General features: G+C 37.7%; 1 protein-coding gene across 1 annotated transcript; it reads right to left on the reverse strand.

Moving 5' to 3' along the window:
• Positions 1-701: 701 nt before the first annotated feature.
• On the reverse strand, positions 702-23894 carry LOC137233690 (uncharacterized). The gene is made up of 3 exons (XM_067756954.1): positions 23370-23894; positions 18978-19167; positions 702-4019 (listed from the first exon to the last, which is right to left on the reverse strand). The coding sequence occupies exons 1-3, from the start codon at positions 23575-23577 to the stop codon at positions 3866-3868; spliced, it is 552 nt and encodes a 183-aa protein (XP_067613055.1). The 5' UTR covers positions 23578-23894; the 3' UTR covers positions 702-3865.
• Positions 23895-25276: the final 1382 nt, after the last annotated feature.

The raw sequence follows: 25276 nt of genomic DNA on the forward strand, positions 1-25276 counted from the left end.
CATCCCTGTGCGGTACATCGCTGCCTCCATTTAGGAGAGCAAAGACGTGTCCACTCAGTACTCTCTAGTCGCCGTTTTAGTCCTTAGAGGAGATTACCCTGGGCTTTTTTGTTAAAATTGGAGGGCGTTATTCCTGTTGGCTAGCAGCTCCAGCTTTTCTGCCTCTGGAGGTTTCTGTCTCGCTTTCTTTTTCAACTGGCGGTAGCGTTCACACACCTTTCTTGTCGCGTTCGCTTTTAAGGAAGCCATTCATCGTACCAGTAGTTTTTTCGAGATCGCCGTTAAATAATTCTTTCCCGGCTCCGGTACGAAGTGCTGTGGAGAAATGCTCCCACTGCTCCTGCATTTCGTCGGGTTAACTTGTGCCCTCAGATTACAGGTGTGAGGGTCGACTTGCGATATCATTGGCAGTGTGTTGCGATTGCAGCTTTTGGACGTCTGGCTTTCTTTGTGTTTTTTGTTCCTTGGTTTGTTGAAGCATGTATGAATAAAAAAGTATTAAAAATGATTGAAAGTAATATGGTATTTCGCGAGAGATTTGTTTTTTTGTAAAAAAAAATGTGTTTGATTTGATGTAATCAGTGTTCGGCTCCAAAGATTTTTATTCATAATTGCTAACAATAAAAAGATCAAACAAGTCGTACACAAAAAGTACCATTTCAGTTTTACATCCAACTAAGTGGCAACAGTGATGACAAACATCATTATCAATAGGCCTAAAAGTATGCAACATTAATTTGAACATTCACGCAGCTCGATCGTGCTGATCTTGATGACATACTTTTAGGCATTTTGATAATTACATGAAAGAAAAATGATAGGTAAAGTAACCGAAGGTTTTAAAAAAATTGGAACTAAGGAAATACCTCAAAATGTGTGTCATCTTATCGCTTTCTGTTTTTAATAAACTATTTCCAACCGCAAATAACTCTTTCGAATTATCGTTTTTTTTTATAACATAAATACAATAATTTTATTTGTTGTTATCTATAAGCAAGCTTAGCTTTTAACATAAATAACACACTAAAAGAACATTAACATTTTAAAAATTAACAATAACTTGTAATTATTATGTATGTATGAAACATGATTTTATGTTTGAGCAAAAAAAATAATTTATTTGTAGAAATACCGCTGAAACTATGTAATTTTTGTTTACTATTTTTGTTAATTTTGCTGAAACAAATTATGCAAAAAAAACTGTCCCCTTTTAATATTAAAGTATTATAAATTAGTTCACAAGGTCTCCTATTCGCCGTATGTGCCTTGCATTAACAAAATTTTACATTGGAAACCATGGAAATAACTGAAATCATATAATTTTACATGAATACGACATTCTTGTGGATTGCCCAAATATGAAGTCGAAACAGTGATCCTTTATTATTGATAATTTGAAACTGTTCACATATATTCATACTCATTGTGTATTTGTACAGGGTTTCAGAACTTAAGCTGGATAACGGCATTAAGTAGTGACATAAAGGAATCGAAATAGATACGGACTTCTTTATATCAAAGTTATATCATGATCGGAAAAGATTTTTACTAAGCCATGTGCGTCCGCCCTTCCGTAAACACAATAACCTGAGAAAAAATTGAGATATCGTAACGAATTTTGATACACTGTGACATCTGGACTTAGACTAGATTGATTTTAAACATAGGCGAAATCGAGCGACAACTACGCCCACTTTTTTCGATAAAGAAAGTTTCGAAAAAATGAAAACATTGATAAAGTGAAACTTATTAAGTGGGTTTACCCTATGACTAAAAATAAACATTTTGGAAAAAGGCGTGGCACCGCCCACATTTTGAGGAAGAATTTTTGAAGGTTTTAAGCTGTAATCCAACCCGGTTGAAGATATCATGTTGAAATTTTGCATGGAGGCTGTCCTATTTATACATCTTGTAAAATTTATTATACATGTATGCACCTTGGGAAATTTGACAGAATCTTTTGGCGACCACGTTCATTAAACAAAATCGACACAGTAGACGCTCACGAATTAGAACTACTATGTTTTTAGGGTGATTCGACAAAAAATAACAAAAACGACTACCGAGCGTAACATTAATAAATTGGGGATTCCCCTTTTTATATCTATTTTGCAGCAAAAAAAAGAAAAAGATGCGCTCAGAAATTAGAATTTTCGATTCGATTTTTTCAGATCGTGTAATGTATTGAAAAAGTTAATTCTAATTTCTAGACATTCTAATTACTGAAGACTCTAATTTGGGAGCGACTACTGTATCGAAATTTCGAAAAATGGAAGAAATACAATGATTTATTATCCAAGACCGATTAATTGGTGCAACTAAATATTTGCGTCAACTTGTTTACGGAAAATGGAAATTTGGTAAAATCTTAGAAAATGGGCGTGGCACCGCCTACAATAATTCCCATCGTAACAGAAGAACAAATTCTCAAGTTATGCAAGCTCAAAATAAAAAGCCATTGAATTCATCCTGTTGAAAGCAGGCATGGAGGTTGTGCTTGCTATTATATGAACTCTTTGTGACAAACAAAATCGGTTGGCGGACACGCCCACTTTAAAAATTTTATATCGATATTTCTAAGAATAGAAGTAAAGCGATAATTCACTAACAAAAAATAGATAAAGTAATGAGACTTTATATGTGGGTTGGTTTTATGACCAAAAATATAAATTTGGTGAAATTTTGGAAACAATTATCAACCACGCACACAAAAAAATCGATATCGAAACTTCCAAAAATGAAAGAAATACGGTGATTCATTACCAAAGACTGATTATGTGCTTAAACAAGATATTTGCGTTTACTTTTTGATGGAAAAGAGAAATTTGGCAAAATCTAGGAAAATGGGTGTGGCACACCGCCTACACTAAGAGTAAGAAAATTTAAAAGTTTTGCAAGCCGTAAATGAAAATCCATGAAGATATCATTTTGAAATGTGGGTGGGAGGTAATCCTTGCTATTATACATACACAAATCTTGTGAAATTTAATTGAATCCATGAGCGAACAAGCCCACTGAAAAAATCTATATCGAAATTTCGGAATATGGAAGAAATACCATGATTCCATAGCAAAGACCGATTATGTGAGGAAGCCGCAAAAAATTTTAAATGCCCAATTTTAGGTAATCTCTTTTATAACACTATTTGTGCCTTACATCGGGTAAACATCGACCCATCCCAACGAAATTTTGTATGACAACTGTTTTTTAATAAAATATATCATGGGCGAACTCGGTTGGAGCCATGGCTGCTTTTTATACCAAGCCGTACGTTTTTCCTTTCACACTTCCGTTAACACAATAAGCGAAAACTGGGATTTCTTCACCAAATTTAGTACACGGGCTTTTCGGAACTGAGTATTGAAAAAGGCCGAAATCAGATAACCTCGCGTGTGGATTAACTTTAAAAAATCATAAATTTGGTAAATGGGCCTACATTGAGTGGAAAAAATGCAAAAGATGCGCAAGCGGTACATCAGTCTCCGTTAATATCACTTTGCGATTTTGCAGAATTAGGATTCATGATACTAAATTTAGATCTGATGAAAATTCCTTATAAATCCCGCCCACTTTGTTTAAAAAAGTCGCTTTTCAAAGACACGTCTGCTATTTCAATGTGTTGGAATGATTCAAACGAAATTATTCAAACGAAACGCTGATATTGCATAGAGATATGTATGTAGAATATATACATATAAACGTTAAGATATGAGTATATATAAATATATGTACATTGTGTCTTTATTCAATGATCGTACCAACAGCTCAGACACCGAAACCTATTCTGTTAACTACGTTACACCATCACAGAACCATTTAGCTGATTTCATATTACTTTGGCTTGTTTTAACTAAATGACGTTGATTTAACGTGGCTGCGGTGGCGGCAATGGTCCTATAACTGGACATGGCATACGCTTGGCCAGGTGCCGACACAGTGGCACATCGCGTACTGCATCGCCAATGAAGAGTGAGAGCAGGTACCATTGTTTCATGCCGGTTGATTGAACTCTGTAGTTTCTGGAAAAAAAGAAAAATGGAAAATTAAAAAAAAAATATTAGATATCAACATTGGCAACCTCAGTTGCACAGAAGTAAATTGCTACAGCATGACAATGAGCATAAAAGCAAATAAATGTTGAAACAAAAGGAAATTAAGCTTTGCATAGCTTTATGAGCCAAAGTACACAAGCACAAAAAAATGTAAACAAATATAGTGCACACACACAAATAAACGTATAGGTATGTACAGAAGAATTGTTATAAAAAAGTCTCCATTTAAATGGTAAACATTCATTTGGTAAACATAATGAAATGGCAATGAAAATGTACAACGCGGATTCTTAAAAGCACACAAAAACTGAAGAGATTAAAATATAATAACTTCTGAGTGGCAGCTAAAACAACAACAATAGCAAAGAGTAGCAAATATTAGCGTATACTACTTAAATACAAAAAGGGAAAAAGATTTTAGCCTTTTTCATGCAAAGGATGAATGCTAAAATTTGCAATAATAAATGAAGCATAATTTCAGGCGTTTAAAAACAAGAGAGGGATTTTAACTAGCTAATGGTATAAAATAAAGGCTATTATTTTCTTGGTAGCCCTATAGCTACTCATTAGAAAAGGTAACAAGTAGGATGCAATCGGGAAATTCGTCTACCCATCTGTGTTTTAAAAATGAAAGAATTATACAGATAGATAATTCAGAAGATCGCTTCTTCGTTGAAACTCTATCTTTGGACTCATAAAATGCTGAAAATAGAAAAGGAATACGAAAAGACAAAAGAAATAGCAAACGTAAGCGGAGAGGGCGAAAAAAGGAGACATAAAAATATGGGAAAAAGCAGGGAGAGAGATAATAAGTGGAATACAGTGAGAGTGAGAGTTAGAGAGGCAGCTAGAAATTGAAATAGCAGAATGCTCGGAAAATTTCGTAAAGTAAAAGGGTGTTACAAATAAATGCTATAGATTTATACGTTCAGACAGAGCGAAGATGATGTTAAGAAGCCCATCAGCGGATCAGGGGCTTAAATATACTCGCGGCAGGTATGTCTGTCGTAAGAAATTACTAAAATATCCAACTGATTCAAGGGGTTGTGAAGCGCATCCCTTTCAAAGGATTTCTAGCGCAATTAATAGCTCCTACAACCCAATTTTCAACCTCACCTACCCGTGGCGAATCATTTTTCTTTAACAGCCGAAGCTCTGGTGACCCCAAGTTCCTTATGGAAGTAGGGGTGAGGGCGGGCGGATCGTTCTCGAGATAGTCGGGCTTGTACCTTAATGGTGCTTGTTACCAGAACATACCGGATCTATATCCGGCAAAGGACCATGAACATTGATAACACTCCCCAAAAACCTTTCGAGAGTGTTTTATCGCTACAAAAATAATATGATGTAAATAAGCATATAAAACGCTTCCCACGTGTTTATGTAGCGGAGCGAACTCGATTTTTTCCCGATCAAGGGCTTCCATTTTAATATAACTCCATTTAATTAGTTGCACTCCTCCCACAAATGTTCATCACATCCCAGCAGCTGGATGAGGCGGTCACACTCTTGTCAGTGCATCACGTCTGCTAGATCTGCATTCGATGACAACGTAAATTTTATAAATGGTATGGGGCACCTTGCTGTCCCCGCCCTAGGGCGTACCCTCCAATACCATCTATCAGCACTGTTGCTCAGTAAGCTCTATCGATTTCCCGATGATGCTCTCGCCCAACGCCGCCTCAAGCTCAAAAGGCTGCATTCATAGATATTATCTACGTAGCTTATCTAGGAGCAATGCCAACCCCTGTTTCGATCTGTTTCCGAAACCAGCAAACGAGTAGGCTAGAGAATAGATACATTGTAATGGTACGCTCTTAGAAGAGATTAAGTCGCCACGGTTTAGTAATGCCGCTAGAATTATATCTTGCACTATTAGTTTAAAGAATTTGTTTGAAAGGGTTTAGTCTTACTGAAACCTCGTTTCGAATGACTCGGAGAGGTCCATCTTAAACCTCATGCAGCTGGGGTGGTTGCTCAACGTCATTTGGTATAGCCTTAGGGGGATTAAGTTCAGACAAAGCAGCATACAAGCATCTTTTTTTCTTGAGGTCTATCCCAGCTGGTGTGGTTTTTGAACGTCATTTCGTAGAGCTGCAGGGAGCTTAAATTCATACAAAGCAGCATACAAGCATCTTTTTTTTCTGCGCTTTCGAAGGCTGCTTTTAAGTCGACAAAAAGATAGTGAGTGTTGATTCTCTTGTAGTATGTCTTCTGCAGGATCTGGCGCAACGTGAAAATCTGACCGATAGTAGGTTTAAGGTGAAATCAGTGAGCCAACTTCTCGCTTCAGTCTTTCGCACAAAACGGTAAAGAACTTTATACGCGATTTTAGCTGGACTGATTCCGTGTAATTTGTGTGGTTTGAGGGATTACTTATTATGTGGCGGAGCACACTTAAATCTTAATCTGGATGCATGCGCTCATCCGATCATATTTTGCATATGAATTGAATCAGTCCCTTTCCAAACTGTTCGCTTCCGTGTTTGAATAGCTAGGTGGGTAGTCCGTAATTACCCGGCGCCTTGTTATTCAAGCATGCTTTCTGTCATTGGCATTTGAGATTCGGTTTCCTCTTCTTCCTCGTTAGCTAGCAATCAGGAGTAGCCTTCCCTCCATAACCTAAGCACACTTTGTACGTCAGTTACCTGATCGCCATTATCATTTCTGCTCCTGCTGATTATGGGGCTTAGGTTATACCCGTAAGGGGTAAAAATATGACTAAAATTCAAATGACGTTATTGGGTTGAGCGGTAGGCTGCCACGTAAAAATGCTTTAAAATGAAACAGAGCAGTCTTAAATTCTTCGGAGTAAAATTGCGTCGAAATTTCTATTAGTACAATGTGTAGCTGACGAATACTCTAGCAATTTTTACACTTCTGTACAACAGTTAGTCGTATTCCCCTCAAAAAATATATGCCTGACTGCGCTTAACATTTTTATACTCAGCTGAGCAGAGCTCACAGAGTATATTAATTTTGTTCGCATAACGGAACCCCGTAACGGAATAAAATAATCGAGATAGATATAGACTTCTATATATCAAAATGATCTGAGCGAAAAAAGAAATTTTATTAGCCATGTCCGTCCGTCCGTCCGTCCGTCTGTCCGTAAACACGATAACTTGATTAAATTTTGGGGTATCTTAATTAAATTTGGTATGTAAGTTCATGGGAACTCTCTATTTAAAATGAAAGAAATCGGACTATAACCACGCGCACTTTTTCGATATCGAGAATTTCTAAAAGCGAAAAAGTGCGATAATTCATTACCAGGTGGGTTGACCATATGATGCAGAATAGAAAATTAGTAAAATTTAGGACACTGGGCGTGGCAAACTCTAATTTGGCAGATGAGTATGTAATGTTCGGTTACACCCGAACTTAGCCTTCCTTACTTGTTATTAACTGCATTTGTAGTTTTTGACTTCTTCCGTATTATGTGCCCAGAGATTCTAGTGAATAAACTTATCAAGGTCAAAGGGTTGCAATATAGCGCAATCTTTTTGCACACAAATTAAGCAAAAAGTGGCGAAAATAAAAAAATTCAAAATGAAATACTAAATTATTTTACCAAATTACACAATTTTGCCATAATGTGCACAACTCTCTTAATATACATACATAGCAACAACAGCATTTGTATGTATGTTAGTGCAGAAACAGACGACTAGTCTAACGCTTTAATTTCACTGGTCAAATGGAATTTATTTCCTCTAACTTTAGCAATCACAAAATTTGCTACAATAGAATTATGCAAAGATTTGTGTGCTACCGCATATTTGTAGTAGTGTGTGTGTGTGTGTAAGTAAGTTATTCTAATGCAAGACAAATTGCAAAAGTTGAAGAGAAGTTTTTAAAATACAATTTGTTAGTGAATGTACGTTGGACAAATTTTGAATGAATGAGTGGTGTGAAGAGCTTAAGAACTTTCATTTCATACAATTGAAATGGAAAAAATCTTAATTCAGAAAAAAAGTATTAGCGCAGTGTTTTTGGAGTAGCCTGTGTGCTGTTTTGGAGACACGTCCGTTTAATTAAAACATAGAATGCAAGAAATGAGCCATAGCTCGGTTCGGAGCACTGAAGTTTCACCTACAGAACGCAAATATCTCCAATCCCCAGAAAAGTCAATTTCGTGCCGAACGTGATTAATTTCTACAACGTCTGAAATGCTCATGGGGATGGCTTTGTAGTTTATTTTAACCTAACATCTCAGCCTTTGAAGAGTTTTACATCGTTGTTAAGAAATGGGCAAATGAAATTCCGAAAAGGGAAAGGAAAATGATAAATTTATTTGATAGATAGGTAGATAGATTGTTGTGAGTAATGGATTGCGACCTATAGGTCAATTATTCCCTCGTTGTCTTCACATCACCTGATTCAAAGCAAGCTCCTTGACGAAATCCAGGATGGTGCTCGTCTTAAGAGAGTGTATATGCTTATTTTCCAGTTCAAGCGATACAAGAATTCTTCTCACGACGACGTTACATTTGAGACGGGTGGGTTCGCTGTCGCAGAAGCGACAAAAAGTATTACACCATATGCTCAGTTTGCGCATGTGGCTATTTAGTGTACAATGACCTGTAAGTATCAGAAAAACGGACGGCGCTGCTTGCTATCAGCAGCGCTCTTAGTACAACATCTACCTTGGTATTGAAGGTCAAGCTGAAAATATATCTGGTAGATATTTCGGAAAAGGCGGTCACGGCCTAGTCGTTGCTCAGGCTTCGTGATATGGGCTATGGGATTTCTGACTTCGGACACTCTAGCATTCTTAAAAGGTTTGACTTTATCTCTGACAGAACGGACTAATGTGTGCCGATAACTGCTCCCTGTGCAACCTTAAGCTTAGTCATTGCCCCTAGAGAGGAATGGGGAAGGGGATTCATCTGGGACAGGGGACTGCGGATGGGATCACGGATGGGTCGAAGCACGACGGAAAGGTTAGTGGGGGGTCTTTTGTCAAGAGCTAAATTTAAGCCGCAAGTTTTTGTTGGCTGATCACTGCAGCGTCTTCATAGCGGAAATTGCTGCGATTAAGAATGCAGTGGATGAAATCCTATTCAGTGCTACTGCGGTTAGGAAATTCAACATCTACTCTGAAAGCCAAGTGACTATCAAGGTCATGTGTTTGATGGTATTGCGATCGAGGGTGATCTGAGAGTGTAGACCGCGATTGCGTTGAACTATTTTATGATTAAGATTATATGTACTCGGCTGCATATGTATGATGAGGTGGAATGCTCGAGTTTCTTTATACTTGGTTACTCAGATTTTGCTTGAACTAGGCGAAAGTATTTCGGTCACGACTCACTTCGATCTCCTGAGGATTTATCCAAGGCTGAGATCGGTCTCATTAGATAGATTTTTGTTGCTACGCAACAATGCCCTAAGTAGCTATAGCTACTTCACCGTTATTTTATGTGGTATCACAACAGACCTTCATTCTGTCCAAGTGAGTTTCCCCTACCAGGGCGGCCACCACCTAACCTAACCTAATCTGATCTGCGAGTAGTACTGTCAAAATTCTATGGCTACATTTTGTTAGCTTAATCATGGCTTTGTTTTCTCTGAGGCGTGCCTCCTTCTGCCTAAATTATTGACTTATTTTATCAAAGGTCTTTCGGCCGCTTGCTCTTATCTCAACTCACGATATTGCCTTGAGCTCGACCTGACTGTCGCTGAGTATAACGATCCTCTCATTTTTGTAGCCTCGTTGCAGGTTGATCTCCACACACCAGTTTATAGCAAAAACGTCGGCTTGAAAAAAAAACTCCGATAATGCCCGAGTGGTAATGTTTAGTGGTTAGTCTTTTGGGTCACTGGGGCCATCGATCCCCCCTGCGATGCCCTCTGGTGCCATGTAGCCGTTGTTGTACCATATAGGAGTGAGTTTCCGGTGGAGATCTTCTGGTTTGGAAGTGTCCCATGTAACTTTCTGCCCCAGCTCTATAGTAAGTGTATTTGAGACCAGGCCAAAGGTATTTGAGAAATTGGAGAAATTAAATTGAGAAAAGGACAAACGTTTTATTGGAAACGGGCATTTTGGGAAAAGGGTTAGTACATTTGAGAAAGGCGTAAATGTAATTGAGAAAAAGGTAAAAATATTTGAGAAAAGGTCAATTGTATTTGAGAAAAGTCTTTTTTTAATGTTTTTTGTTTATTCTCTTAAAACCTTTGCCCATTTCTGATACACATTTGTCCATTTCTTAAACTTTGGCTCTTCTCTCAAATACATTTGCCCGTTTCTCAAGTAAATTTGTTCTTTTCTCAAATACAGTAGGAAAAGATGTAGGGAAAGTATCTTCATAAGCTATTGGGTAGATATTTATTAGACTTATTGGTTAAACATTTTTTAACGGAACTTCAATAACATCTTGCAGGGTATCTTTAGCCCAATCAAGGCCAATAAAGTTTTCTAACAAAAAGTTATGCATTCGCTTGCAGGGAATACTTTAAAAAAGGCTCTTAAGGCAACACGTCAATCAATGCTCCGAAAAAGAAAAACTTATTCTATGTCAAAGAATATATTTTGTTATTATTTTTCCTTTTTCTGAAATATCACTTTATTCTTTTGTAAACAATGCCCGCATTTGAACTTTTACTGCAATTTTTTCTTAGTCACTGTCGTTCTGTTATTGTTTGGTTATTTTATTACCTCATTCGCTTGTTTATCGAATGGGAAAATCTCGAGGGAAAAGTTACTAATTTATTCTGTATGTATGCACACGCGCATGAACACACCAACACACACACATTCCAACACGCGTATACGCATTGCACTACACCAATATTGAACGTGTTGACAAAGGTCAGTGCCGCTGCTATTATTGTCCACAACGGAAGCATACTTTTAGGATAATAAAAGCAACAATGCGACGTGGTGTTTGTATTGCAACGCTGCAACAACTTGGCGTATGAGTAACGCATATTTTTTTCCGTTAACAACGCGTCTGACAAATTTTACGACCAATGGCGTCATTAATACAACAGACAACGGTCGAGAACAAAAATATAACAAAAATCGAATGAGTTTCTTCACAGAATATTTTCGTATTCTTAATTTGTACGTGGAACTGAATATTTTTTATTTTTTCTGTTGCTGCTGCAACAACTTGAAACATTATGAAAACTCATTCAGCTTTTCTTCACCATTTTTATTTGCGAATTTTCAATGACTTGAACTTGCAGTTTTTAACATTATTTGCTCTTTCACTTGTAAATGAATTGAATGAGTTGTAATGAAATATAGTAAAACTTCATTTTAGCAGCGCACTTTTACAAAAGTCAATTACCGGAAAGTTGAAATTTCGCGAAACGTAGGGCTGCCAAATTTTGGGAAAAATAGGAAGTAGAATGTAGAACGGATGAAAGAAAGAAATGAAGTAAATATATAAGAACTTATTTTACAAACCAGTTTGCTTTTGCTTTTTGATAAATTACTAACGGTTTTGGCCTTTTCATTAACGTTTCACATAAGTTCTACAATTTGCTCCTGTTCTTCCCTGGGCTCATTATATGTAATGGATAAAGTTTATTTATTTTGCTTATGAGCGTTTGGTTGTGCTATACCACACAGCCATCGATTATAAGGAATAAATCTCTCCCTGGTCTAAAGGCCTACGCATCCTGAAGAAAGGTGGAACAACAATAGAGGATCCAGCGATGGATGAACTATTAGCAACTTGAACAAACCTCCATGCCCTGGACGAAGATGGAGGAGACGGAAATTAAGATACGCTTCGGAACCTAAAACATCTCTTAGTTAACTGTAGTTGATAGTGATCCCGCAGTAAGCAAATCGAGTGAGTCTGGAGAGAGTGTCCCATTGGTAGGTTATGGAACAAAAACCTCCGAAAGCTGCCTCGAGTTTTCGGAAGCAGCCTTGGGTAAAATGTGTAATATAAACACAAAAGAAATTCAACTATGTAACATATTGGAAGAATTTACGGTTATAGTCCTAGAGCGTCAAGAAGGGAACGTTTTCTCTGCTTAAGACCATCTTTACGGAAGGCTTCAAGGTTAAGTACATAACCCAAAGGTGTTTCACTTTCCTTAATTATATGTCTGCAGAGCCATTGTAGCAGTCTTAACGAAGCGCGATCAAAGCACCAATATAGGAACATATCAATAAAGGTAGCAATAAAATGTCGCTTATCGAAGTGGCAACATGTTTCGTGAGAGCTAGAAAGGTCACTGAAGAAACCAAGTTAAAATTACATTCATCCTAATCCAGCTTCATTTATATACTGGCTCGTGTATGTTTTCTTTGAGAAAGTTAAAGGCAAATGGACACTAAAGCTTATATGATGACAAACTTATTCCCTCAGTCAAACACAGTCAACCACGGCACGTTACTCCAAGATATAGTAGGTTCGCTCCTTCCGCCTTGTATAAAAAAAATGGACAGCAAACTATCTGAATGGTTGACAAGCATCGGTTCAACTGAGAATCAAAACCTCAAATCCTAGGGAAACTAAAACAGGGTGTATCACAGGATGACATGTCCTCGCTTCTCTTTAATTTCTACATGTCAAAGCTCCCTTCCTCACCAGAAAAAGCTACAATCATTTCCTATGCCAACAATTGCTCGATAATGGCAACGGGTTCTGACCCTCAAATAGATGAATTAGTTTCTAAAATAAACAGCTATCTCCCCGGTCTTTTTAGTTTCTTCACCTCGCGCAACCTGGCATTATCACCATCAAAATCCATAGCCATTCTGTTTACGACGTGGAAGGAACAGATTAGGCACATATTAGACGTTCATGTCGATGGTGTTACGCTACCGACTGTCTCCCAACGACCTTAGAGGCAACGTGCGGTAATACTCTCACCTTCAAAGCTCATGCCATCGAAACTGTATCTAAAGTACAAAGATGCAACAAAACCCTCAAGTCACTTGCCGGCTGCACTTTAGGAAAAGATGAAGAAACGTTGCTAACCACGTACAAAGTAATTGGTCGGCCGCTCGTGTGCTACTCGTCACCACTTTTGGTAGCCTTATCTTAAAACACACAAACTGGAAAAGCTGCAGTTCTGACAAAATGCTGCAATCAGAACAGACACGGGATGTCTCCTTATGACGCCTGAACATCGTATACATAGTGAGGCCAAAGAGCTCAACATTACAGAGCATAATGAAATGATGAGCAAACAGTTTTTGCTTAACTGTCACAAACCTGGACACCGTAGCATTCAACTGCTTTATCCATTCCCGCCTCTCCATCAAACTATTATGAAATGCGGCAGGTGCCAACACAGTCGTCTAATCCATGAGAATATAAGGAAGCTCTAGGAACGCATTTGCCAAGACCCGTCCAATGAACCCCGTTATCAATATACACTAAAAGAAGGAAGGCACACTACCAAGGAGACACGAGTTAACCAGGCCCAACTTCGTTTTGGATACTGTAACAGGTTAAACTCTTACTTGTCCAGAATCAACCACGACATATATACGTAAGGTATGTTCTGCATGCGATGTGTCCCCACATGGCCATCTTTTCAGTTGCAATGTAGATCCTACCCCTTTAACACCAACCCCCCTATGGTACACCTCTGTTGAAACTGCCAGTTTCCTTGGACTTCCCTTAGAGGACTTTATGACAGTTTGTGAGTGGTCGCACTCATTAATTGAGGCGAAGCATTGTTAACAAAACAGAACAACAAGGTGAGAATATGACAACAACAACATGTCACTTTGAAGAGCATCGCTCACATACATTTATTATGTTAAAAATTTTTTAGAACTTTCTCTCTTAAACAATGTCACTTCCATAATCACCGTGGTAACTCTTAATTCCACGCAAACATCTTCTAAACAAATTTTACACATTCATGCTCTTCCGTGCCACAGCCACTCCAATTTGGCGTAAGAAAAATCTTCCCATTTGTAGTTCAATCAAGTTTGCACAAATTGAAATAACCGATTTCGGTTAGTGACTCAATGACATGCACTTTGCCAATTTATAGCATTTTTCATTTAAGTCTTATTCATTCCTTCATCTAAGTTTTTTGTGCTTTTTGTTTTTTTTTTTTTTTTTGATACGTACATGGTTCCAATGGCATTCAAAAAAAAGGTAATGATAACGATTACGGTTTTGTGAACAAGACATTAAATTATGCACAGATGAGTTAGCAATTCGCAAATAAAAATTGATTTCAAGTCTGATTGGAAAACATGGAAAACATTCGATTCAGATGGCGATGAGCTAACAATGCTATTTGTACGATATGACAAATCCAGAAAACTTAATTTGTTAAAAAAAATATCAAACATTGTGAGATTTACCAGTATCTACAAATATTTTAACCTTTACGTTTGTGAGGAAAGCGTTGTAAAGTGATTCCCCTGCTCCATGACGCAGTAAAACCAGGCAGGTAATTTTTGGTACTATTTTGCTACGTTTTTAGTAATTTAGCAATTTAATTTCCGGAAAATAGTCAAAATCGGTATATCTCACACATTGGAAAAAGGTGTATGACAGAAAAGTGATGAGAAAACAGAGGTATTGGGAAGAAAAAGGAGAGGAAGGTGAAGGGAAGTGGGAAAAGTAAAGAGACCAAGAGGAAGAGGAACAAAAAAAGTAAAAGTAAGAATAAGGCGCGGTTTTTCAGTAGTTGATTAAGCTAAGCGTAAACTAAGTTTGCTTGAGCTCTAGTCAAATTTAAACTCCAGTTAAACTACTCAGCAGTTTTTCAGTCACGGTTTAAGGCCGCTTTTGGGGCAAGCTTTTATGTACGGTAACCTTGGTTTTTCTTATATATATATCTAGTTTCGGAGGTGATATCCAACATCATTATCTAGTTATTCTTAAACCAGATAGCTTTCAAGTTGATATCAAACTTCATTCTCCAATCACTATCCAATCTTTGAGAAATTGTGTAAAATTTATAGTTCTCGAGTTGATCTCCAACGTCATTAGCAGTTTCAAATTATTATCCAACCTTTGAGAGATTTTGAGAAATGTACAGTTCTCAAATGAATATTCAACACGTTTCTCCAGTTGATATCCTACATCGGATTCCAGTTGACATGAAGTTGAAAAAATCTCCAAGGTGGTACCACCAAAGCCAACAGCTATTTATTGTGAAAAAAGTTATTGATAGCAGTAATGAAGCGTAGTTTATCAAAAATAAATAATATATGTGACCCGGTCTATGAAAAGGTGGCTTATGACTAAAAAAATGATCCACTTTTTTTCTGTTTTCGATAGTCTTTGAGACGCTCTTTCACGTGGTGAAAACTGAAAGTCCTAATTTGCTTAGAAGTGTAATAAAAACGTAGAGAAATAAGAGCACAAATGAAAGGCGACGAAGCCTTTGGTTCCTTCGATGCCACTTTGGTGGCTGGTGAAGCATTCTCAGATTTTTTTGATGGCATTTTTTTCGATGGCAATGGAGCCAAAATATCGGTCAGAAACTGATTTGTGCTTTGCCTTTTGGGCATGACTGTTCATAATGCAAAAGAAAAACTACTAAGAAACTAAAGAAATGCATTGTTTATCTTTAACAGCTGTTTCTTGAAATTTCTTTTTTGCGTCATAAGCCACCTTTTCATAGACCAGGTCACATATATTTTATTTTATTTTCGTGAAAATACTGTAGTATGGAATCCTACATTCGAGTCCCTTTAGAGGAACACAAGTTGGGAATTAAATTTTTTCAACTTAAGTAATAGCATTTTTGTTTTTATAAAAAATTCCCTCTTTTGCTGAGTACGCTATGCCTCTCAAGTTGAGCCACTATTTTGTAGCAACCCTTGAGATTTTAGAGGTGTGCTAGTTATCAACATCAGCTCTAATGGTACTCAAACCCAAATGCTTGTTGTGTATATTCCACGCCATTACGAACGAACGCAATTCATCGATAGGTTAACTAGCGTTTAACCCTGCCAGATCGGCCACTTAAGCTCAGCTTAAACTTCAGTTCAAGTAGACTGAAAAACTGCAGAATAAGTTAAAGATTAGTTTAAGTGACAAACTCAGTTGAACTTGTACTGAAAACCGAGCCTAAGGGTAATGGTTTGAGAGAAATTAGTTAAAAGAGGTTTACAGGGAGAGTAAGAATAATATAAGGATAAGATTAATAAGAGAAATAGTGACAGTGATAATTAACTTGGGTAAGAGCAAGAGCAGGAAAAGTAAGACAAAAAGCGGAAAGATTTACGGAAGTATGAAAGGGATAAGGAAGTTGAATGGGCCGATTAAGCTAAACTAGAAAAAGCTGAGTGGAGAGGAAATAAGAAAGGATGAAAATGATTAGCCAGAGGAGAGGCCGGTGGATATGTGGAGGAAGTCGAAACTATGTCGTCGGGTTTGATCATACGTGTATTTCATGTTTGTCTAAACGTTGCCAAGGTTAACCAAATCTGTTTTAAATACAGTTTTGATAGCCCAAATATTTCTTTTTTTGCCAACAATGAATTTCTATGACCTCTAATTTTTTGAAATATTGTTGCTGTTAAACCTCTGCTGCTTTTTATTTTACGCCAGCCACCATTTTCTGCTCAATGAACCTACCTTTTAATGCTTGGTTTACATAGATAAGTGTTGGGTCTCGGGACCGTGTACCGCCGATCCCTGGATTTTGTATTACAAGCCTCCCAGATATTCTTCCGCGATTTCGTGACATTGTTCCAGTTCGTCAATCATCTCTGTTTCCATTTTCTTTAGTTGTGGAAAATGGGATAATCTGAAGATCCAGCTATTCAGTTGCGTTGACTGAAACTTTCCACAAAAGGAAATATAGACCGCTAGCTAGCTAGATAGTATATTCCCTGCCATGCTCCAAATCTCGAGTAAAGCGATCGTGCAATGGCTTAAAACAATATCGGACGGGTGAAAAAGCCTGAATCATGCACCCAAATCTAGGAGAACTGCTCATGTCATTTTACAACCAAAGTCGGGAAAGGACAGTGGTATGTATCCCAAAGACTACAGATACATTAGCCTGACATCATTTCGGCTCAAAATCTTTGAAAGGCTGATAGACGTACATATTGTAACGAATTTAAGGAATTCCGATTTTTATGCACCTTCGCCTATTGTAAACTGGTCTTTATTTAGATTACTTTGGAAGTACTAACTTCACAATTATACTTCGCAACCAGTAGCGTGTTTAAATCAAAACTGATTAATCATTTCTCAGCTTGCGCTGCTTTTATACTCTACGTTGCGTCGTCCCAACATTTCTACTAAGGTCTAGACGTTTCGCCTTTTAGAACTGCTGCATCTCCTGCTTGGTAATTGAGCTATATATAGGCATGTGAATGTGTGAGTAACAACTTCGGCTGATTACTACATCTGTGTGTGTGTGGCTGCTTCATGTTTTTGTTGTCGCGTGATTATTAACTAGGCTAGTGATATCAACATTCGCCACAATATAAATTCCAACATGGATGAAAAACCAAGCTCCAAAACAAAACATGCGTACACCAAAGGCAAGCCGGTAGACACGGCCTTGCATAGGGTGGTTATAAACATAGAGAAATCCTGGAATATAAGGATTACTCCTAAGGAGTCTTCGTGGACATTATATGGGCTTTCAACAATATCTCTTAACAAGCGATCGTGGAGGTTCTGAGGTATATTGAAGTACACCCGAGCCTAATCAAATCGGGTACATGCTTAAGAACAAAGATTACTTCGCAGTGGGGCTGCATGAGGTGACAAAATCGTTGGAAAGAGACATGTCGCAGGTTAGGGTATTGTCGCCTCCGACCGCTCAAGCGGCTAAATGTGGGACTTACCGCGTATGCAAATGACGTTGCGGCTGTCATATGCAGAAAGTGCCTTCCAATAATGAGCTCTATGATGGATCGGCGCTTAGGGATGTACATACCCAGGCATCTAATGTCGGGTTGAGCGTCAATGCGAAGAAGACCTGTAAGGTTTGTTTGCAGTAGGTATAATGTCACGAAATTGTCTATGCCTAAGCTAGGAGGTGTGACCATGCAGGATACACCTTTTATCTAATACCTAGGAATCATTTTAGAGAGGGAGTTGAAGCGGAAACTCAACGTGGAGGAGCTAATGAAGAAGGCCTTGACCGCGCTTTATGTATGTAAAAGAATGCTCGGATGTGCGGGGTGTCTATCTTCCTCTCTCTTTCATCGCATATTTACAGCAATGCTCGCTATTTTGGCGGTCGCGTGGTGTGATGGAAGCGTGCTCCGTCTACCACACCGACGATCATAGGTTCATGCCCTGGGCAAAGCAACATCAAAATTTCAGAAAACAAGTTTTTTCAATTAAGAGAAAATTTATGTAAGCGGGGACGCCCTCGCAGTGTTTGGCAAGCACTCCGAGTATATTTCCGCCATGAAAAGCTCTCCGTAAAAACTCGTCTGCCTTGCCGATGCCGTTCGGAGTCGGCATAAAACAAGTAGGTCCCATACCTCCAATTTCTAGGAAAGAATAGAGGAGCATGACGCAAATTGGAAGAGAAGCTAGGTCTTAAATCTCTTTGGTGGTTATCGCGCCTTACATTTATTTATTTATTTTTTTTTAATTTCTATTTGTAGGGCATCACAATATTAAAAGTATAAATTGAAAAAATTTCGATGGGAAAGAATTAAAGCTAGTTCGGTTTACTGAAGAGAATCCACAGCTAATTTTGGAAAAAAATTTAAGTAAAAATGAATTCGTTGGAATGATTCTGGAACATTCTTGGACTTGTTTTACTTAGAAGGGCCCTCTAAGAAAGAAAAAAGTACACTTACAGGCAAATTTTCAGGCTACTGTATTCGAGAAAATATAAGTTGTACTTATATCAAACGTAAGATAATTCTGCTAACTTAATATTGTATTATGACCTATGGCCCGGTTGTGTACAAAAATATCCGCGAGTACGGTGAAGATTTAAATGAGGCTTTACAAGTTTTATTAAGAAAAGAAAATCATCCCTAATGTAACTTACCTGAATACTTCATTCCACGCTGGGCGCTCTTGAAGGCCAAAACGGCTAGGTCGTGATGCATGCAATCGGCAGGGTTCTTCTTGTATGCAAGCACGAGGTCCAAACTCACGCAAGATCTCCTTTTGTGCCAATTCAGCATCGTAGGCAGCCGATGTAGTTGCGTAACGTTTGCTGCGTGTGCGATAGGTTTCTAAAAGAGAGTGTTTTTTGTATGTTATATAATATTTTTTAAAGTGAATTTTAATATGCTGAGGAATAGATAATTTGACTATATTATACTTTAAATTATTGTAAATTTCAGCTAGATAAATATAATATATTGTGTCAACGAACTCGTAATTAGGTAATATTACCAACAATTGAAAAAATAGGGTCATCTTTTGTACCGTCTGCCGATACCAAATACGATTGCCGGTGTTTGGCTCTAAAATTACCAAATCAGATGAGCAAACACGCACAGTAAGTCAGTAACTCATTTGGCCAGTCATGCACTGTGGAGCACAACCTTGGCCTCATTATGTGTACGAACGAGCAAGTATTACTGAGAATCTTACCAAACAAGTTGCGCATGCTTACAAATAGAGATTATCAGCCAGCATTTAAAGCGGAATACAGCTGAAAATGTCAATTGCAATGACTATAAAAATATAAATAAGTATGCATGAAAGTTGTGTCAATTTTTTTACTTAATTCCTTATGGGCAATTTGATTTAAATAAATCAACGTGGAATAAATAGCTTTAATAGTTTGTTTTTGGTAAAGTAGTTATTTTGTAGATTAATTTAGCTATAATGAGATCAATGGGAGCGGAACAGATAGTCGTGAAAAATTGCAAATCATAAAAGCGTCAGCTATTTCTTTTGAAGGTCCCAGTAAGAAGAGGCCGAAATAACTTCCCCTACACACAGTAGTGAAGAACCCCTTGAGGCACTACTTAACACACACTTCCCGTCGGGAGAAGATGCGGTAGACTTATGTTACCATACCTGCAATCGTTATGCGGAGCGAGAGGATTGGTGACAAATACCTAAATTGTATGGGCAATAAAAACTTTTGCCAAATTTAAATCGCTATGCTGCAGATGGGAGGATGGGAGGTGGAACGATTATAGAATGGCTAAGAATAATATATGAGGGTTGCATAGAACTGAACCAACTCCCGCAATCTTGGAGAATGGGTCGAGTAGTCTTCATACCGAAAACGGAAAAGGCTAATCGTCTGCACCCGAAATACTATAGGCCTATTAGTTTGACATCTTTTCTATTCAAAACTCTAGGGAGATTAATAGATGTGTATATAAAAACAAATATTAATGAGGAGTTTTTCTATTCAGCACAACATGCTTACACCAAAGGCAAGTAATTCGATACAGCATTGCATAGGGTGATCATGAAAATAGAGAAAGCCCTGGAACACCAGGAATATGTTCTAGGTGTATTTCTGAACATAGCAGGAACTTTCAACAATGTTTCGAAAAAATCATTAGTCTCACCTCGATTGAAGTTCGTCCAGCTTTAGCAAACTGGATCGGCTCCATGTTAATCTGCAGAATGACCACATCGCGTTGAGGTCTATGCAAAGCAACAAAATCTGTAAACAGAGCAACGTCGCAGGGTAGGGTTCTATCACCAATGATGTGGACGCTGGTTATAAACCAATATCTTAGGTGATTCAACGGAGGACCTGTCCCGCTTAAGGCATATGCATATGACGTTTCAGTCATCATAAGAGGCAGATGCCTAACAACAATAAGCTCTCTGATGGGCCAGGCACTTCGGGATGTACAACATGTAACCCAATCACGAGGGATGAAAGAATCTAGGTATACCGCTTCCGGTCAGATATATCTCGGTACATTAAAAACTACACTCAAAACAAATTATAAATATTTTGTTTTTGTCCGTTCGTATAAAGAACTGTTCCATCTTGTTGAGCTCCAGAGCCGGTTTTTAAATAAAACACTTCGAAATTTTATTATTATAACCTTAACTGATTTCGTTATTTCGACTTCAGCCTGAAGTAATATTCTTGAACCTTAGGCAATCTTCTTAGCCCAGTTTTATGGGATATTGCTATGGGTTTGGAACTAGTTTATCATATTCTTAAATTAGGTGGACGCAATCGCAAGCGAGGTTGGACACTCCTAGATCACTGTCGATCGTACCACAGTCTAGCTAAGGCATTCATTGTCCCTTGACCGCCTGAGTATATTTAATTAAAGCAGCACTGGATATTACCACATCTACTGGGACCGTAATCGCGGCATCTCCCGCTTACCAGACACTGCAGATTTTGGAACGCTTTTCTTGTTCCAGGTAATGATAAACCATTTAATGCGTTGAACATATGTATTAACTGCCAAAGTCATTTGTGGTATGTTCATTTTGCATCTACGCAAATAGCTTACTATTTGAAAAGGCAAGCAAATTTCCAATAAAATTATGTTAGAAGTTTTCTTGATCAACTTGTGTTTGGAAAGTGAATCCAAAGAACCTTTGAAAATGGAGGTTGAACAAGAGACTGACAGAAAGTGACGAGATATACGCCGGCCTATTTCACCATATAAGAAACGAGTTGTTAAAGTACATTCAAAGAACTTTTTCGTACGAAAGCCGTCCTCCAAATCTGAATTAAAACATCCTCGGCGTACGCCATAAGAAAAATAATAAAATAGCTTAAGGGACCATTTAAATAAAAAAAATTACATTAAATTACATTAAATTAAATAGATTCAAGCCAAACTTCCCTTCCAAATTGGGTCGTTTTTTTAATTTTAATTCTTCCCACAAATTAGCGGGACGGGACCCAAATAACTTATCCTGAATGCGAACGGTACCTTTGATGGCAGGCATACACACGGAGTATGTTATAATTGAAAAAAAAAAAACTTTTTTACTTTTCGTGTTGCTTTGCTTTATTTGAAAAATTATCCGCGCTTTCTGCTGTGTTACATGAGAGCCAGCTTCAAATACTTTTCAGAACAGATGAGCAAAATAAGTTTAGCACGACTTGAATGTTCCAGCGTAGTTAGCGGTAGTACCATAAGAAGTTGATAACAGAGCTGAATCTTCTTAGAGGGTAAGCTCTGTTATACGCAGTCATAAGAGTCTTTGATAGGAACTCATTTGATTCCTCGAGTTTCTTCAAATTGGTGAATTTTTGGAATTTGGGGCAGTCCGTTCACCTAGGCTTTCTTAAGGTTCCTACCATCTTTAGCCTCTTTGGGGGGGACGCCGAAGCTGATAAAGGCATGCCAGGAGAAGGATGGTCCAGCTAGAACCATGCAATCATACCTTGATATATCACGTTCAGAGCACAATGTAATATCAAGAATGTTAATGACCAACATATATAGGGGCACTACCTCTGAAGGCTATCTGTCATTTCCTTTGGCTACCTGCAAACTTCTTTGCCATATATAACAAAATAGAGACCCATCTCTATCATTTGTATCTCCTTCTCCCCACGCATTGTGGTGAGCATTTATATCTACGCCTATAAACAACCGCCCGTCATCTTCCACTAGTCTCTTGCACTCCCTAGGTCGCATCTCCGCACGATATGCCATATTGTAAGATGCCAGCATAAACACCTGCTTATTCGAGGCGAGGCGGCCACCACTGTGAGGTGCTCAGTATTGTAATTAAGCAGCATATATGAGTGCAGCTGCTTCCTTGCCATTATTACAGCTCGCACCCTTCCTTGCCTTCTGAAGCCTTTCCTCCGGATGAGAGCCATGGCTCTTGGCACAACACCACGTCAAACAAACCCTTCTAAATTATTAGTAGGTGTTCGCTCGATGCCATATTATTGTTCCAAGAGTTGCAATATGCGATTTGCTATGAATTTTCATTACTTGTATATGCCCTTTCAGGTTTGCGATATTTAACTCTATATATTTTTTCTGTGGCTTAGTTCGAGTGTTGCCTTTGTATATTAGAATAGGAAAAAGTGTTATTCCAACTAAGGCACTAAGTGCGTCAGCAGAAAACGTTCCCATCGCACCCGTTATGTCATCATAACGGTCTTCGGCACCCAAAGTAAGGAAGCATAAGTTGCTATTGGCTTCCAACAGTATTAAGTGTCCAGTACACCGTTTTGGGAGATAGTTTCCATGCTTTGTCAAGGATTCCAGTGTAGGCGAAAGCTGCTTTTGTTGTTCTGTTTAAGATAGCCGACAGTGCGCTTAGTAAATTCGAAATCCGTGCGCGCTGAGTTCAGAAACCTTTCCTCACCATAAGGGACATTGTTTATGGATCAGTAAAATCACTTTTCCACTTTATTTTTTAAAATTTCATCTTTGAGTTTGAAGCAAATTGCACTGTTAATAATTTTTTTTTTCTGGAAACATTGTAAAACTAACTGTTATGTAATTTGAATCAGCACACTTACTTGGATTTAATGAATAGGCCAATTTTTTAGCGAACTGTGACAAACGCACTGATAACACAATAACCGGAAATCCTACCAATTGCACTGGCAACTGAAAAAGTGGGTCAGGATTTTGTGCAACCGCATCTTCAACGAATTCCAACAATAGCACCAACAACACATATAACGTCGGTATTAATGTAAGTGAAAAAATTTGTCGAAGGTTCATTTTTTTTTTTCCTTTTCTCTTAATATCAGTAAAAAAATACACTTCCGTTGCCGGAACTTAAAACAAAAATTTTGCAAATACACAAAGTCACAAAGCGGAACTGGGTTTATATATCACTGACTCAGTGTGAAAAGCAGAAGAAAATCGGAATGTCGAAGCTTCCGCGTTCATCTATCAACGCGAATCAGCAGCAAATGTTGAACAACGCAAAATTATAGTGTAAATTTGCAAAAAACGCACGGCAATGACAAACAAATGCGGGTTTAATAACTTTGAGGATCGTATGCCTTATAAAGAGACTAACAAAGCGTGCCCAACTTCTTTGGATATAGCCAACTGACTGACTGACTTAAACATGAGTAGGCTAAGCACACACCGGCATAAAAGCCAAATGCAAGCCAAATCTGCAGCGAAATATCAAAGAAAAAAATATGTAAAAGTCAAAACGAAAGACTTAAGCGGAAAACCCGAAATATATTAATTTGTATGTTTAATACTTACACAGTTTTGAAAAATAAAAAAAAACAAGTAAAGGTGTCAAAGTTCGGGTGTAACCGAATATTATATACTCACCTATATACTTTTATACATAACACGTGGCACCGCCCGTTTAAAAAAAAAAGTCTCCCCATTTCCTATTAAAATAAAACTTGACAAGTAAAATATCATTGATTCAAAACTATTTTTTCCCAAGTTATAACTTATTATTCTAATCTACGACCCCTTTAAACTTGTTTTATATCTAAGTTGCCGTGGTCTTTAACCGATCACATCCATTTTTTCTAGAAATATTTTCTTATATAGGGAAAATCTGTGTACCCAATTTTATTACGATCCCTTAATTATACCTTTCATGAACATCAAATGGTATATTAACTTTGGTCCAATGTTTGTAACGTTGATAAATATAGAAGATAGACTCACCATTAAGTATACCGAATTGATCAGGGCGACGAACTGAGTTGAGATAGCCATGTCCGTCTGTCCGTCTGTCCGTCTGTCGGTCTGTCTGTTTGAACGCAAACTAGTCCCTCATATTTTGAGATATCTCAATGAAATTTGGACCAGGTAGGATCGGACCACTATAACATATATCTCCCATACAACCGATCGTTCAGATAAGACGATTTTGGTCATTCCTGCGGCAATTTAAAAAGTATAAACGTGAAACTCGGTGATATATATTCTAATATATCATAGAAGATATCCTGAAAAAATCACTTTGATCGGAGCTATATATAGTATATATCCTATACAACCGATCGTTCAGAGAGAAAGATTTTTGGCAATTTCTACCTTAATTTCCAATATAAAACGTTAAACTTGGTGATATTTATTCTAATATATCATAGAAGATTGCATGAAAAAATAATTTCGATCGGATCTATATATAATATATATCCCATATACCGATCGTTCATATAAGGGGGTTTTTTGCCATTTTTTATTTTATATTTATCTTAAAAATTGTTTAGGTATGTATATCTATATATTTCTTATCTTATACATCCGATTATTTGGAGACTACGAACGGGATAAGATTATTGTTCAGCCCCATTCATGAAAGGTATGAAGTCTTCGGCACAGCCGAAAACAGTACCGTCCTTACTTGTTTTTCTTGGAGTTATGGCTCCCGAAGCATAGAAAATTGCTTAGTCATAAAAGAGGCGGTGCCACGCCCATTTTTTAAAATTTGAAG

This window comes from Eurosta solidaginis, chromosome 5, assembly GCF_040869045.1.
Source record: "Eurosta solidaginis isolate ZX-2024a chromosome 5, ASM4086904v1, whole genome shotgun sequence".
NCBI lineage: Eukaryota > Metazoa > Arthropoda > Insecta > Diptera > Tephritidae > Eurosta > Eurosta solidaginis.